This window comes from Saccoglossus kowalevskii, chromosome 12, assembly GCF_978046115.1.
Source record: "Saccoglossus kowalevskii chromosome 12, keSacKowa6.1, whole genome shotgun sequence".
Classification (NCBI taxonomy): domain Eukaryota; kingdom Metazoa; phylum Hemichordata; class Enteropneusta; family Harrimaniidae; genus Saccoglossus; species Saccoglossus kowalevskii.
In genome coordinates this window covers 30,111,425-30,128,706 of record NC_140652.1, presented here as the reverse complement: position 1 = coordinate 30,128,706, position 17,282 = coordinate 30,111,425, and the positions used below count along the sequence as shown (strand labels likewise).

The following is a 17,282-nucleotide window of genomic DNA, read 5'->3' as shown; positions in this document are numbered from 1 at the left end:
ACAGAAACCAACCAATATTGGGAAATTAGATAACTCACCATGAAAGATATGGTGCTCCAAGTGAACGCATTTCGCAAATCCAGTCAAGTCAAAAATGCATTGTGTGCATCAATTTAAATGCCTTGCAAAAACCAATTAAATTTTAAAATATTTTTTTTTTCTCACGGGCTCCCTGTTTGAGGGCGTAATCACCTGGTCTTTTGTTTACTACTTAGCGGCTGTGTAGCTGTGGATTTATTCTGTGTGTATTTAGATGTTCTAATCTTGGTGTTTTTCCAGTGATTTCTCTAGGTGCAATCCAAATATTGTAGGTGTGTCTTGTTTAGCTGCAATTTGTAAGAGTTCGAGCTGGCCAACATGTTAGTTTTTTCTTCCATCTAGGGGAGCTTTTTTCAAAACAACTGATATATAATTTCCGAAACGCAGAGCCTTAGGAAATTGTATATTTCCCAAAAGCTAAAGCTTTGTGAATAATGTAAATCACAGTGTTTGAACGTTGGAAATCCTGAATAGCTGACATTTATTAGTTGCAATTCTTCTTGAAATTATTTACTAATTTTTGTTCAACACTCTTAACACACAGGATTTATTTTTGTTTATAAATAAATGAATGTAATTTGATGATTGGAATTATACAACTTCTGACCAAATTCCTTGATCTTTGTAGATGCATTATGATGACTCCATTCAATGTCACAATATTTCTATTAGACAGCAGAGTTGGCTTGGTCGATTGTTTGCTTGTTATGTATAGCATCCCACTGGATTTCGTGGGCCCTATAGCAGAATACAAATGTGTAATATGCATACGTGCAGAAGGAATTTAAATAGTTCACAACACATGTAACTGAATTGTCATTGTCTTGTTTTTAGGAGAATGTGGTATTGCACGACCGAAAGCTAGAATAATTGGTGGACAGGACGCAGAAATAGGAGAGTGGCCCTGGATGGCTATGTTATATCACATAACAACAAACAAATCATTTTGTGGAGGCGCTTTGCTGACATCAACCTGGGTTGTGACTGCTGCACACTGCATTAACGAGTCAAAAGTTAACGAAAATACGCTCCAGGTATACCTCGGAAAACATGAAGCAGATGTGGGTGAAAGTGGAATTATTGTGGACGAAATTATTATGCATCCTGATTTTAATAATACAGTGTATGATGCAGACATCGCTCTTATTCGATTGACAGAACATGTTGTTTTCACAGAAACGATCAAGCCAGGTATAGTAAATACACAGTAAAATGTTATCTTGTCATCTACTCGATTAATTCGCGGTCTCTATTAGTTCGCGCACCCATTTTATTTTCGAACGCTAATTTTTAAATGTATCCTTTTAATTCGCGGCGTTCAAAAACATGTTTAAAATTGTATCCTATTAATTCGCGCGACAGAATAAAGTGGATAACTCAGAATATATTGCATGAACATTAAAAATATACATATAATGTTATGTTATCAGTATTTGGTGTCGCCGCAATCGCAGATGGTCTCCGTCATCACCGCCTTTCAGTTAGCAAGCAGTTAGGTTTGGTAAAGATTTGACGTGAAAAAAATCATTCCCCTACGACACTACAGATGTTGGGCAAGATTATTACTTAGTCGATAAATATCCATCGGTCAGCACATGGATTACGAATTTCCGTGATGGAAAGCTTGGTACATGGCTTTTTCGTCGCTGGTCCACAGGGTTGCATCCCGGGGTTGCATCGACCATGTGTCCGCCATTATTCTATTACGTCATTTAAGTGAACCGCCCTATGGTGCGTAAATTTACATTTTTGATTGGTCGGGCGATTGATCTCGTGTCACATTTCATTATACCGGATTCGGTAAAAAAACAGAGTTAAGCGGTCATGTACCTTCTATAAATCTAACCTTGCACACATAATCTTGTACTGACGTGTTTTTTGTCCAAGAAAGACGTTCCCTTTCATTTAACCCCCAGTTAACTCTTCGCATCCATGGTATTTGTGAGAGTTGATAGATTCTTTGAACAAATGAACTATATTGTTTTGTGTCAAGCTGGGTGGCCCGAAATTAAAAATCAGTGCATGAACTCTGGATGTCATTGCCCAATGCCGCACGTAATTCAAACACGTGGTTATTAGAGTTCAGTCGAAATGTACGTGAATAATGCGATCGAAGTCCCTACCCAGAGTTTATTATATTATAGTAAAATTTTATTTGACGTATGGTATGTTTATGTTTGCGTAATTATTACGAATGCAACGCATTATCAAGTCGGTGATATTGAAATATTCACAGACCTAATACCCCGGGTCAGTGCCCTAACAATAGTTAAAAAAAACTAATTATCATGAAAGCAATACATTACGAAGTTGAAATATTCAGAGCTGGTACAATATTGTAAACAAATTTGCGTAATTATAAAAGCAGTGCACTAAGTAAACGACGTTGATATATTCAAACCAGTACATAGTTGCATACAAGTTGCGTAATTACAGTACATTCGGATATAATTAATAACAATTTTACTAGTTTGATGCGCGGGGCACGAAAGAAAAAGGTTGCTAAGGTAACGCGCCAGTTCAGTGCGTGACTTGGGGTCAAACTTCGGTCAACACACACTTGACGTCAGCATCGCCGCGCAACAAGTTTCGCTAAAGTACTTGAAGTTCAATTGCGTCCCAAAATGATGTCGCTGATCACTCAGTTGTCGCAGCGTGTGTTGTGTCATGTCCATGATGCACCCCGTTTCGACTTTGGCCTGCTTTTCCTTATTGTTCACGTAAAATGCGACCTCTCACCAATGTATTAAAACACTTTGAATTTATACTTTGCATGATTATATTTGGTCAACGCGAAACATTATTTTTTCTAAACATTTTCTGAGACCGATTTTATCAACGCAGAGTTATTTTTCCAGACAAGATGGGCTTCGTAATATCTGCCATAACATCGCCCGGGCGATGCCTAGAAAAATAAAAAAAAAGCAGTGCAGCCAGACGGCTACTTTGTAGCCACGTGTTCATTGTTTGTTTGCGTACAGAGTGACCTTTGCCATTTTTCGCTGTTTCATTTCAAGTGTAACATGGTGCGTGGTCCTTGACGCACTGCGTGTTCTCTGTCCGACTATACGCCATGAATGTCGCTAGCCATGAGTCTCAGAGGCACTAAAAAAGCGTCCCGTAATCGTGTTCATTGGAAAACAAAACAAATCACTAATAAATTTATGAAAACAGTTCCTTTTTGAATCGATCTAAAAGTACTCGTTTAATTCGCGCACCAAAAACCAATAATTTCCGTTTTGACGCTATTAATTCGTCCACTTGAAAAAATAATTATTTTTACTACCGCGAATTAATCGAGTTTTTACGGTATATATGTTTAAAATGATGTGTTGATGTGAAGATCTTTCAAATGATGTGTTCACGTGGCGAATTGAGTTGCAATGACAACTAAATGGCTATTAATGTAGAATATTAAAGCAGGATCATTCATTGTAGTGGTGTGACTCATATTTCAGGGCAAATAATATTTAAAATTAATTTAGAGTAAACAATTTCTGTTTGCCAGGTTAGTCTATATCGGAATATTTAGCAAATACAACACATAATTTGTATAGTAGTGTCACGATTTCAAATCAAAGCCTGCGTTCGACAAAATGCCTATGTTTCCAAAATAATGACACTAATGTTTAGGAAAAGATATATCAATTTACTGTACTTGTAAATAAACCAAATTCCAGTCTGGTTCGAATGTCTAACAAGTCTTCACCACGTGGCCTATTTTTGATGGATCGAATTTTTTTTGTCTTGATATCGCAAACAGGGTACGAATAGGGAACTTAGAATGAGCGATTATCGTTCTCACCAATTCCAAAAAATCAAGGAGCAACCAAAAATAAACTACCCACGTCGACATCAAGAAAAGTGAAAGAAATTTTTTTTTTGTACGCAAAACTTTAGGGGGAAATATAACGCCATCATAGTTCAAACCACATTCAACCAGATACATTCTGAACCCAGATACATTAAATTCTTTTTATAACATGTTATATCTTCAAAAATTTTTATGATATTTTCTATTTAAATTAAGCCACACATATGCATTGAATTCAATAGAAAGGATAGGACGCGGCGCATCAGCCCAAGTTTCAAAAGCGTTCATTCTAATATGGATATTTTAACTAAAACTTACTCTCTTAAAACATTATCACAACATCAATTCATACTATTACTGCAATTGGTAAATATACATGTATATAACAGATATCATTGCTCATTTATTAATTTGTCATTCAATATTCATCCATTCTTGTCAAACTTACTACTCACCTCTCTAATATATGGATATGTATTTATAACACTAAGGAAAGGTCAATGTGATAATGTTACATATGTTTTTTTGTAATTGTAGTGTGCCTGCCGTCAGTAGAAAAAGCTAAACAGTTGCTTGAACCAACCACATACGGTACTGTTATAGGATGGGGTAAAACTGGGGAACAGAGAAAATTCAGCACACGTAATATACTACAGGAGGTAAGATTGGTACAACTTTTGAATGATGATTATCTGCTCTATAGTAAAGCAAAGCTAACTTGATACCCAAACAAATGTTATGTTAGTTAACTAGAACTTTATAAGCATCTCAACCAGGATGATCATTATGCGCGTTCTATGCATGTTCGTATTCTTCACATCTCCACCATCCAACCAACTATAATTGATGTTGTAATCGCTGGTATTTTTTGACGAATGAACATACACATTTATATGTCTGTTTTGTTATAAATAAAGAATTTATGCTACCAATGATAACAATATACGCCATAATACTAATTTTGGATAAGATAAGTCTGTTCGAATTTGGTCAATATCATCTGAACTGATTAACTACAGAACATGTAGGCAAATGCGAACAGTGTTTTTTATATATATATATATATATATATATATATATATATATATACTAAAACTACATACGACTGTTCTAGCTTTCATCTTTTCGAAGCCGGTAGGGATATTACTGATGGTCTGAGAATGACTCAATATAATGCTCTTTGAAAGCTCAGGTAACCTCATATATCAACTGGAGTTTAAACTCATTTGAAAAATTATGAGCTAAACGATGGGAGCTAGAACTATACACATGTACCTGTCATAGTGGCCAAGATAATAAGTTTGTTGTTGAAAAAATACATTGTATGCAAGTCATATTATGGAGGGGGTCAAAATCAAACCAGTGGTTTTCTGCCCGGCTCCGTAAATATTGTTGACGTAAAACATCGGATGACTTGCAGACTTTTATTGCATTGATTCTGTTCTTGTATCATGACCCACTCACGCTGACGCTCATCTCGAAAACAAAATCTTACTATTGTTTTACCTTAAAAATCATGTTCATGATTTCACGACTTTTATTCAAACTACAGTATCTATGTAGAATATTTTACCTCAAAAATATGTGTACATTATCCATGTTTGAATTTTGTTTTCTTCTTTTGAACCAGATTTGTTAGAATCCCATACAGTCGTAGTTCCAATAAATTAGACTCGCCGAAACTATTTTATCATATCACTAAAATTAAAAAAAAAAAAACATTTTTCAAAAAATTCGAATTATGAAACATTATATTGTATAATTTTTTAAACTTTGGTCCAAATTTACGATGCTTTTGTTGCGTAATTTCAGTTTATTCCCGGAAATCTAGTTGTGGGTGAACGCGTCCTTCATGAAGGATTTAATTTGCATACTGATTTTTTGACCATCTGACTTTATTATATCCTGTGTAATCCATAAGTAGCGTAGTGTACGCGATCGAAGCACAGACAAACATTACGCTATAGCTTTTTTGTCGGTGTTTTAATAACACTAATATATCACGGAAGGAGTTCCAAGCTGAAAAAAATGGCCGCCGAAAAATTTTCGACGCCGTTAAAAGATATCTAAATGAAAGTGACCTGTGCTCATATTACAGTCAGCCCGCAGAGTGGTTTGAAGACAAGCCAATCGACTGTAACAACAAAAGTTCTGCGCAAAATATTGTCCCGAGTGATGGCCCACCCTGTGTTTAGAAAACCGATTGTACTGTGGACGCTGTTCAACATAACAAAGGGACTTCTTGTTCAATTTAGCACCTACTTTCGATGAAACTGAACAACCAACAAGTTTTCACGATATAACAGTCCACGCAGATCAGATACTTATATATTTACAAAGTATGATCGAAATGTTAGACATGTGGTCATTAACTATTTACGAAAACTATTTTTTGACTATCATTACTACTGAAGATGTCATCTTTTAACATTTTTCTCTGCGCTAACGATGTACAAATTATACAATCTATTCGCCACAAAATGGGCTAAAATATGATGTCTCATGGACGTTTATGTGAGATGTTGACGTTGAGTTATGGCCTTGAGAACACGGAGACGATCATAAAATGTATTCCATAAAGTTCAACGGACTTTATCTCCAGAACTATGGGGCACATGGCAATTTCGAGACGCATTTTCAAAGATCATTATCTTATAAAGCAACAGTGAAAATATTATAAACATAGAAAAAAGGAACACCGAGAAACTGCCAATCCCGCACAAAACTCTATGTTTAGGAGGTTCATGGGAACGATCGTAACTTAATCCCCTGAGCAAATATCAAGACGGAACATACATGATTGTATTCTGCTATATCTCAGTTTCTGAAAACGTATACATTGCCATAACTACTTGCTTAGTAACTTGCGAGGAAAGTCCTAATCTCAATTAAACTATGACGTGTGTTTCCCCTCTCGCTACCTTAAAATGACAATAAGAGCGTAAGGTTCACTTTTAAAAAAAATATCTAAATACATTGGCCTTTTATACATATATGTTATTCAAAATGTAGTGAAATTTGCTTCACTTGAGGCTAAGATAACTCCTGGGTGAACTGTGAAGTTATGCTAATTCATGTCAATTTTAACTTATAGGGCAAACAACCATCAAATTATAAATGACCTGACACTTTTGAATAGTGACTTCTAAGGGGATACTTAAACAATCCCACTTAAATTCCAAGATGGGACTCCAGATAAGGGTTTTTCGCACTAACAGGGACGTACTTGGTCAATTGGAGTGATCTTGGTGTCAATATATATGGTTTTTGGTATGCTGAACCGAATTTTTCTAGCTTTACAATCTTCAGAGTACCAGTTGTGCCAGTAAATGACAAATTAATAACAGAATACACATATTCAATTTAGTTTATTTTGTTATTTTTAAGTTGTGTTACTTTATAACATAGTAAACTTTTTGAAGATCAGATTACTGAAATAATGACACCAAAAAGAAACAATTATTGACCATATTACATATTATTTATGTAAAATTATGTAAAAGTGTGCCAATAACATTGTAGAATGGAGGATTTTGTCCTTTTTCAATTAAGTGAACATTGTGTCAACGGCTATAGTTTATAGCATGCTAACTTTATTTTTCCTAGTTTTACAACCTTAACAATAATAACAGTAACAATAATAACAACAAAACACAACAATTCAAATAGTAAAACACCTTAAAACTGGCGCCTTTACATGTAATAACATTATACAAACTTTAAATAATGAGGAATGTTGTCATATTCCTTACTGCTCACACACGCAACTACAGAGAGCAGTGCAGGAGAGTCCTGAGCAAAACATTTGCAGCCTTTCTTGCAAGAGCATTTGGTCAGTTACTGATAGATTTTTGCGACTGGTGGAAGAGTTGACCAACATACTTGCCATGTCTCTCCTGTCCATGTCCATTCCCATTCAGGGCTGTTGATTTTGGGGTTTTGAATAGTTGCCTGACCCAGATGATTTCATCCTGGTAGGCAGCACGCTTTGCATATTCCATAAGGGCAGCCCTGGTTGGTAGCACGGGATCTATCACACATGTACATGAGAACAACAAAGTTCTCTAGCTTCTGAAGGTCACAATCAGACACTTCTCCCGGGCAGTGAATGAGTTTTTATGAAGGTGTCAGACACTTCCCTGCAGACTACCCATGTCAGCCATGCTGATTTCTTTCTTGTACCACGGAAAGCAGATACAGCATCACACCCAGTGAAAGCATGGAAGTATAGCATCCCATTGGATTTATTGGGCCCTATTGCAGAAACAAAAGCAATCCACATGCTTTCAATACCATGCTCCTGCAGGTATGGCACTGATGACACTGCTAGTACGACCACATCAGTGTCACTGGCTTTTATGATAAAAGACTTGCTGCCTTCTAGGGTTGTGTTACTGGCGTGCAAAAACATTCTAGTATCAGCTTCTTCATGAGAATATGAGGCCACACTATCCAAGAACTCCCTTCCTTTTGTCACGATAACAGTGCTTTCTTTGTCAGTCTCACACATTTGCTCTGCAAACATTTTTAAACAGCTTTGTCTTGTTGCTGTCATCCCGCAGAAAACGTCCCCAGTTTGTTAGCTGGCAGTTATCTTTCAGCACTTTCTCCTTGGAACTTCTAGCAGCCTGCTCATGTTTAAAGAAAGACACCTTGTTCTTCTTAACTGGGCAGTAGAATGAATATTCCCCCTATTTCTCCAAGCCTTCCATGAATGACTGGAACTGTTGTTTTTATCTGGCGTGATGTGTGTGAACCAATTCAGCAAGGGATGCATCTGCAATGTTCTTTGTGTCAAGCACCAGTAAATTTGCTAACATTTCTTGGAAGGGGTTAGACATCTCCTTCAGTACTGTTTGCAGTGCTTTTATCTTCTCAAGAAAACACCTTTGGGTGATTGAAGTCTGCTCATGATGTTTGGTGGTGAAAGCTGCATCTTTCACACTGGAAATGGTCTCATAGCCAGCAACCAGGCAACTCACCTCTGGGCCAATCACCATTCACCCATGAAGTGCCCCTGGGTCCTCAGTCAGTCCAATTGCTCCTCCGTCACTTTTAATGACTGCATTGTTTTGCTCATTGGCTTTGTCAATGGCCAAGGCAGATAACTCTCTTTTAGTCTTGTGTACAACACAGTTTCCTCTGTCCTCTGGTCACTTCTGTGTGCTGTTGCTCCAAGGGCATAATTAACGTTGTTATTTGCAAAGAAGTAGGGAATCGCTGTGTCAGTGCTTCCTCTATACAGTTCAAAGTTTTCTTCTCTAAAGAAGCAGATCAGTAGGAATATATCCAACATCAGATTCCAGAACTGGAACTGTGGAATCTCAAGTCACCGCTGATCATGCCCAACTCTGAGACTCAGCAGTAGTCTTGGTATGACTGCTTCATCAGTGCACACAAGCTGCATGCTGTGATCTGGTGGGCTAGTCTTGTTCTAGTGACACTTGACACAACCAGAAATGAATTTGCTGTACCGGATGATGCAACTCTCGCTAGTCCAGCCATTGTCTTGTAACAAAGTTCCAAGTGACTTGAATGCAGCCATCTCTATGTGAAGCCCCCCTAAACATTATGAAAAACTTGTCCTCTCCATAGTCAGGCCACTGTCGTTGGATTTGCTTAGTCAAAGAAATATATGGCTGATCAGCAGCGACGACAGGGATTTGTCTTTGGTTAATGAAATCCACTGTTTCTCCAGGGCATGTATGATGGTTGCAACTGAGCCTGGTCACGGGTCAAAGGCAGCAGTGAGGCGATGCCCACTTCAAATGTCTTGCTAGATATAAAAAGCTTCTCACTGCAGGGGGATTGGGATTCTTGGGAATAAATGCTAGCCATACATTGGTGAATGAATCAGGAAGCTCTGGAACCTTGGTACTGATTTTTAGTGGGTTACGTTCCTCACCATGGTGTACAGAGGTTGAGTGCTGAAAGATGGACATGCTGGTACCATGGAACGAAGATTTAGCAATAGTTGCAGTTGGGTTGTGATCAATGTTGTCCACAGCTGCAGTTGTGAAAACATATCTCCTCCATACAGGTTGGCAGACCACTCCATCTTCCACACACGAGGCCACAACTGCCTTTCCCAACTGGGCTGATATTTCGAGGATCCTATCATAATATATACATGAAGTGTCTCTATGATTCGCCTCTTTCTTGTCTTGGCAAACACGGACATGCCAACATAGAAAGCAAAACGTGTCTTCCCGTCCTTGAAATGGTTGTGAATCTGTATGCCTTTCTGTGACTTTGCAACAAATGTGACATTGCAATGTCTGATTTGGAAGTGCCATGCTGCAGTTGTGACTTAATGTCAACTCCATGCTCGATCATATCGACAAATTGTAGCAGTGATATTGGGACAGCTTTTTCAAGGCACTTATCATGGAAGGTGTTGTTGAACTGTGATTTATGTTGAAGCATGTCGCGCCGTATCATCCCAACAGCCTTTGCAAGATGGATAGCTTCTCCTTGTGCAAGGATTGACCCAACGTTCTTTTTAGAAGCTAGCAATACATAACGCCCCTGGTGATGAGCTTCTAACTCGGGATTGTGGAAAAGCAGCTGGTCCTTCAGTCGAGTAGCATGTACCTGAGGAGATTCAATGCCAAGCTGCGCCAGCCTCTCTCTCTGTAGAGCATACATAGGTCACTAAGTCTGAAAATGAGCGGGTCTAAACTCTCACTTGCAGTTTTCATCTCATTGATGTAAGTCACCAGTTCCGAAAACGCCATTGGGTAGGCTTAATTTTCTTGCAACTCTTCCGCTTTTCTCTGTTTTTTTTCATTCAGATAGGCTCTTTCTCTATTGTACAGAGCTGCCAAACATGTAGAGTGATACTTCAGCTCTTGAGCAATGACATCTCAAGGAGCTTCCCATAATTGATTGTCTTTGCACATTCATTAGTTCTTCTGTTCATTTTCATAGTCATAGTTTGACTGCGGCTGTCCCCGTCCTCTTCACAAAGAAAGCACTCTGCCTTATTTGAGACTGAGATCCTCCGTTGGATTTTACTACTACTGCTGGTCTCCAGTCTGTCAGCTGCTGGGGCCGATCTCGGCTCCTTGTAACTCTGTGTTGTTGAATAGTAGCCTACAACTCTCATGATTCCGAGCAGCATTTTTCTCAACGTTTCTGATATCCCACTGCCATCATCAGGTCTTGCTGTATCAAGCTTGATAGGTAACTCGTTGAGTTGCAGAAATCTAGGAATATTCCTACCCAATAGGCTATAGCCATCGTCTACCCTTTTGGTAGGATGTGCACGTGGAGAGGTAAGTACTTCTTTCTTGTTAGTTTGACAAAGACAACACTTGTTCCCGTCAGTGTGCCAAGGTTTTGTCTTTGAATCCATTGTATTGTTCAGGGCCAAGGGTTTATCCTTTCACCACCCTGTTTGATGGACACTTTCCTGTATGGGATACAACTAGGTTCATGCATTTTGCCCTACACCTAGCCTGATCGTTCATCCAACGTAATTTAGTTCCCGTATCATCTTTCCCACGCTGGCACATTCTGTCTATTCAGGTGCCGTTGCTTAAGTGACTGGCGTTACATTTGGAACACTAAGTATGAAATGAATTCTTCCTAGCTTACGTTGAACCCCAAAGCCTAAAGATCCACTCTCCAAGTAAATGTACAATTTCAGTGTGTTGTTCATTATCTCCAATTGCCAGTCAGGTACTGTATCATTCAGCTATTCCATTTGCACAAAGGTATGGCTCGTGATCTTCATGCACATTAAAATTTTGAACTCTTTTTGCTACCCTCACATTGTGGGCGTGGGCATTGCTGTTTAATAGAAACTTTTTTGGAACCATGATGGTGAGAGTTCAACTAGGAATGAAAACCCGATGACATGGCTGGCTGCTGAAACAAGGGTACCACATCTATCAATTAAACCATACACAAGCAGAAAATATGGAACCTGAAATTTGACACAATAATCCGGAAAAGACTCGTCAATTCACCAAAACCTGAAAGAAATTGACACTTGATAGTGCTAAAAGTAAAAAAATAGATTTGGCATACCAGGAAACATAGAAATTGGCACAGAAATCACTCAAATCGACCAAGTACATGCATTTCTATGAGAAAAAAACATTTCCAGGCTTATTGGGCGGCCATTTTGAAAAACAATGGCCGCATTTTGGATTTTCAGGTGGCCAATGGGGTAGATTTACTAAATATACGATTGGGAGTCACCATGCAAAATTTTGTGCTTTTATCACCTTTTGCACGATTTCTGTGCAAACTTTTTGTTATCTGCCCCACTATAAGATATGGTTGGAATTTTATGGAAATGTAGATAAATAATTTTAATAAATATTAGTAACAAGTGTCACCGGCTAACCAAAATTTAAACGTTGTGAACAATCATTTTAAAAGGAACATACGTGGTATATATTTTCGAGGTCGAAAATACTGTAAAATAGTAAGAATTCCTATAGCACATACCATTAACAGTTGTAATATTTAGTGATGTAATATCGCTGTTGATATGGTAAAGCACAAGTCGTGTTACATCTCATCATCGTTATAACAGCGATTTACGAATTTTAAACTGGATAACAATAACTGTTATGGAACAACACAGTGACTTAAACTCATACTCATGGTGAATGAAAAGTTTAATTCACAAACAATATAACCATGAAAGTACAGTAATATTTATGCTGGTTTATGAAAAAGCATCAACCCCCAAAATTATAAATGCCCGTTCATCGACGTGATGAGATGCTTAATTGACATGAACTAGCATATAACTCGTAAGTGTAAAATAGAAACAAATATCACGATTTAGTCATTAGCTACTTCTAGGTCGAATTAGTGTTTGTTAATTCAATTGTAACGTGACGTGACGCAACACGTGACAGCTACAACCACTTATAAATATGACGGGCGTTGAAACAACTTACAAATGGCGCACTATATTGTAGAACAACTTAATAATTCCACACCGAGAGTTAACATGTGTTGCAAAGTAGAATGTTATTGTACGACATTGGACAACAACATGCACGTACTACTTTGCATTAACGATGCACAGTACACAATCTAAATTTAATTCTTTCCACAGGTTGTCTTGACAACACGTGATAGGGATACCTGTCTTGACTTTAGTTCAAGCGTCACTGATAATATGTTTTGTGCAGGTCCACCGCCCGGACAATCAAAAAAGGATGCGTGCTCAGGAGATAGTGGAGGACCATATATGAGCCAGGTAAGAAAGTGTATATCATATATATGATTGCAGATATGGTCAACAGTTGTCTAATATGCATTTTAGTTAAATATATCAGCTATAGCGTGTTATAATGCATCACAGGCGTTTTAAGTAAATCACATATAGTATTTACATTTATAGATGCACAAGAAAAACGCTACAATTCATGCATTATATAATCATGTGTCGCATTTCAGCATATTACGAGGTCCAGAAGGTTTGCATTTTTTGAAAATTTGGAATCTAACCATATTATCCCATGACAAAAATCCCTTCATTATAGAAAATTAGTTGCATTGACATGGTGGTACATACGTTATACGATTACATCTCACTTTATGGGATCTGGCTTGGAATATGAGGCTAGATATTTTTCACATTTAACTACACAATCGAATGTTAAAATGTATCACATTATTGAACTAGTTGTTTCGAATTAAATTTAAAACAATAATGCCAAAATAATAGCAGTGCAGGCAGTTCAAGGACACATATAATTGGAGCAACAGGTCGTTTGGCGTAAAGTTAAAAAACGCAAATTTTACAAAGATTCTGATGGTTGATTGGCTGTAATGCCGCGAGTCTAAAAAGAATCACCCTTTCCCATTTTAGTATTAAATTAATTTAAGTCTGATTCTTCAACATGACTGAAATAAAATGTTTGTTTACAAGTAATAAATATCTGGTAGTATATGACATTCTACCATTGAAAATGTGTTTATTCCATTTGCTGCATGCATATGTGTTTTGTATTATTTGTCCCAATAAGCTACATGGAACGCTATGAATCAGTATGTCCGCGGGTCATCCCAGGAGATATTAATATAATGTACAATTAGAGGGAATTATTTCTTCAAAAAATACAAGACAATATAAGCATCTACTTTCTGACTATTTGAAATTTTCGGTCATTGATTTACTGCCAAAATAACGAAATACGGTGTTAAAAATCTTCAGAATTGGGTAAGAATTTAACAGTCTTGAATTTAAATGTTTTGAGCACTTAGAAAAAAAATATAAATGTTTATCTACGGAATTGAATTGTATGGTCTGGTATATGTTGAGAAAACAGAACAAGCAATTCGTTATAAAATGAATGACCATCACCATGGAGTAAATAATAACCTCTTAAGCGCCTATTGTGATAATGCTGAAACTTATACAAAAACGTTTTATACAAAAGGGTTTTAGTGGTCATATCTTTCAAAAAAACATTGGCATTCTAGTGGGCACTAATTATGCACCTTTGCTAGACGATTTATGAAACTATATGAAGCAGGATTCCATGAGAACATTTGTTTATGTGAAATAAATGGCGGTTGCTGCCGATGCCGAAGAATATCTACCCGACATGATTGGCCTTGAGGTTCATATATCATTTTCTTGTACATTAATTGGATAATAACTGCCACTGTATACAATGTCTAATTTCTGTGTGTAAATGTAGTTTATCACATGTATATTGTTTTACGTCTATTGAATTATTGAGTTTAGATAAACGAATAGGTATTTCAGTGCTTTTTATTTTACAGAGTGATAATCGGTGGTATTTATTAGGACTAGTGAGTTGGGGAAAGGGATGTGCTCAACCAAACAAACCAGGAGTATATACAGCTGTACATAAATTTCATGAATGGATAAAAGGCATAATACTCTATAGAGAATTTTTAAAAGGTAATGAAGTGTGAATACTTCAAGAAATTGAAAATACATGTACAATATTATGTCTTGTGCAAAGCTAAATATCCAGTCCTGCCAAACTTGAAATTGGCTTATCAATCATACTGGATTCTTATTGCGTAAGCTAATTTATATTATGTTCTTTTGTTCCATCCCGAAGCAGTAACATGTAAAGAAGCTGAAATCCCAAGAATAATAAGTGAATTATCTGCTATGAGAATTGCAATTGGTAAGAACTGGATCATGTCATATATCGAAGTGATAACTTGGAACCCTAACTATGATTCGGGTTTTATTTTTTTATTAGGTGTTTGGAAAATGACATAATTATTTTGCTATATATCGGTATGAAGAATATTTACAAAAATAGGTTTCAATTGAGTAATATATTTTCGGTATTACTCTGGAACGACAATATCAAATAAAAAACAGTTACTTAGCATAAACACTATTTAAGTTAATTTAAAAGAAAATTCAAAATATAAAATAATGTATGTATGAATACTATACATGCTGGTACATCGCTTCTGGAATTTCGTCAATTTTGACCTCTTGAGGACAAAGGCTTGACAGTATCTTTTTTCTAAGCTTTCAGTGGTTTTATTTCCCGTTATGTGTGTGGTTAGACCGATTTTTGATTGGTTTTGTATCTCTATGTTGTGGCGTTGCCACGCTGGTATCCAAGATGAAAAGTCAACATGTTAATCCTTTTGCTGGATTGACTCGCAAACATGGTGTGAAATTCAAATAAATTGATGGCTCCACTACCATAAGCTACGTTCAAGCTATTTCTGAAACTGTTGATCCACAAAATGTCGTGACAGCGTCTCGGGCTAATGGTCAGGTTATTGTTTTTCTTGATTCGGTTGGCTTAGTTGAGCAAACCCGGTATCGGCACTATTGGCAGTAGTTTTATCTAGCCGCTATTTATTCAGCCACCAAAGTAATATTATTAGGAGTTCCATAATTTATTCCAAACGAAATACTTGAAAATTAATTGGCCCGTAAATATTGAGTACTCTGAGCACTATACCACTGGGATGCAAGAAACCTGAATTGTTTCACGTCAAATATTTTTGCAGACAGGTTTATATGCTATGGAATAAGATAAACTTGATGGAGTTGTTATTGTTACGTATGAAGAACGTCCTTATCGAATATATTTGCCGACTGATGGTGTTACATGCCAAGTATCACAAAAAGGGACACATTCAGAGAAATTGCATAGATAACATGTCCTGTGTCACCATTGTTGATACCACTTTGACTGATACGCCTACAATGATCGACACAAAACACAACTTCACATCTCTCAAATCGCTGAAACTGACATGTGAACCGAAACCGGAATTGACATGCAAACTTATATTTGTTAACCCAATACAATCGAGCAATCCTCAAAAAGTAATCAAACTTGTGAAATAACATTTTAGTACATTATGTAACATTTTATCAAAATGGTGCAACATGGCTGCTAGTAGTGTCAATTGAATCAAGCTTAACGCGATGAATACTTTGCATCTGATCTTGATGTTATAAATACATTGTTGCAATGAAAATCCTTTGTTTTCTTGCTTTTTTTCAGCCGTGATCTAAGTAAATTCGTGGTAAAATAGAACCACACTTTATCGCGACTCTGATTTGTCGAGGACTGTTGGCCATGTGCTAAATATAACTAAACGATCGAAACTAAAATCGCTAAGCAAAACCAAATAAAACCAACGTAAATTACATCTGTAATGAAAATGGAGGCGCTAAAATAAAACACAGAAAATCTTTTAAACTTATTAATGTCAAGTTGTTGTAACACTAATATTAAACACTCAGTTGTTAGTTACTATAACTACTATATTACTGGATTGTTGTTCTTTCACTCTTGACAAATCTCAAAGCTTCTACAGGGTACGTACAAGGCTGTGGTGACTCTTATAAAAAATAGAAGTTGTTTAATTTTTTGAAACTTACTTTCTTCACCAGATGTATACAATAATATCTGATGAATCCGCATGGCATATTGTTTAGCGTGCGCCAAACTTTTGTTCACACACTCTTCTGGTGTGGCTGTTCTAGTCAGCCAAAAGAAAACGGTCAATGTCTTTAAATAATGTCGTTCAAGGTCGACTTTTTCATTTTCATGTCGGGGTCTATAATTCTCGTTTATATATTGTAAATGTTTATGCTCGCAAGAGTGGAGCAGAACACTTTTTTCAAAATTGTTTAAATTTTATTAAAGCGTTTGAACACAGACACATTAATAATGGGTATCGACTACAATTGTACGCTAAATTCTGATATTGATAGCCATAAGCCACACACATAATCTTCATGTTTTGTGGAACGTTCTGGTACGATTCAAGCTCAGTTGATATATGACGACATGCCAATCCAAACTTGAAACCAAACACCCGGTTTTGAAATGAAATGCAATCACGGCTAGACACTTATAATATAATATCAATTGATTTGAGTTTGTCAAATTTGTTTAATAATGTGGTTGAACGAGCTTGAACTGGATTTGGT

General features: G+C 36.8%; 1 protein-coding gene across 1 annotated transcript in view; it reads left to right on the top strand.

Annotated features, from left to right (window-relative positions):
• Positions 1–16,358, top strand: part of LOC146735715 (tryptase-like) — a 40,559-nt gene extending 24,201 nt beyond the window's left edge. The window contains exons 4-9 of the mRNA XM_085506270.1: positions 874–1,230; positions 4,391–4,512; positions 12,936–13,079; positions 14,615–14,756; positions 14,926–14,991; positions 16,348–16,358. Of these exons, the coding sequence (XP_085362396.1) occupies positions 874–1,230; positions 4,391–4,512; positions 12,936–13,079; positions 14,615–14,756; positions 14,926–14,991; positions 16,348–16,358 (842 nt within the window). The remainder of the gene's footprint in view (positions 1–873; positions 1,231–4,390; positions 4,513–12,935; positions 13,080–14,614; positions 14,757–14,925; positions 14,992–16,347) is intronic.
• The last annotated feature ends 924 nt before the right edge of the window (positions 16,359–17,282 follow it).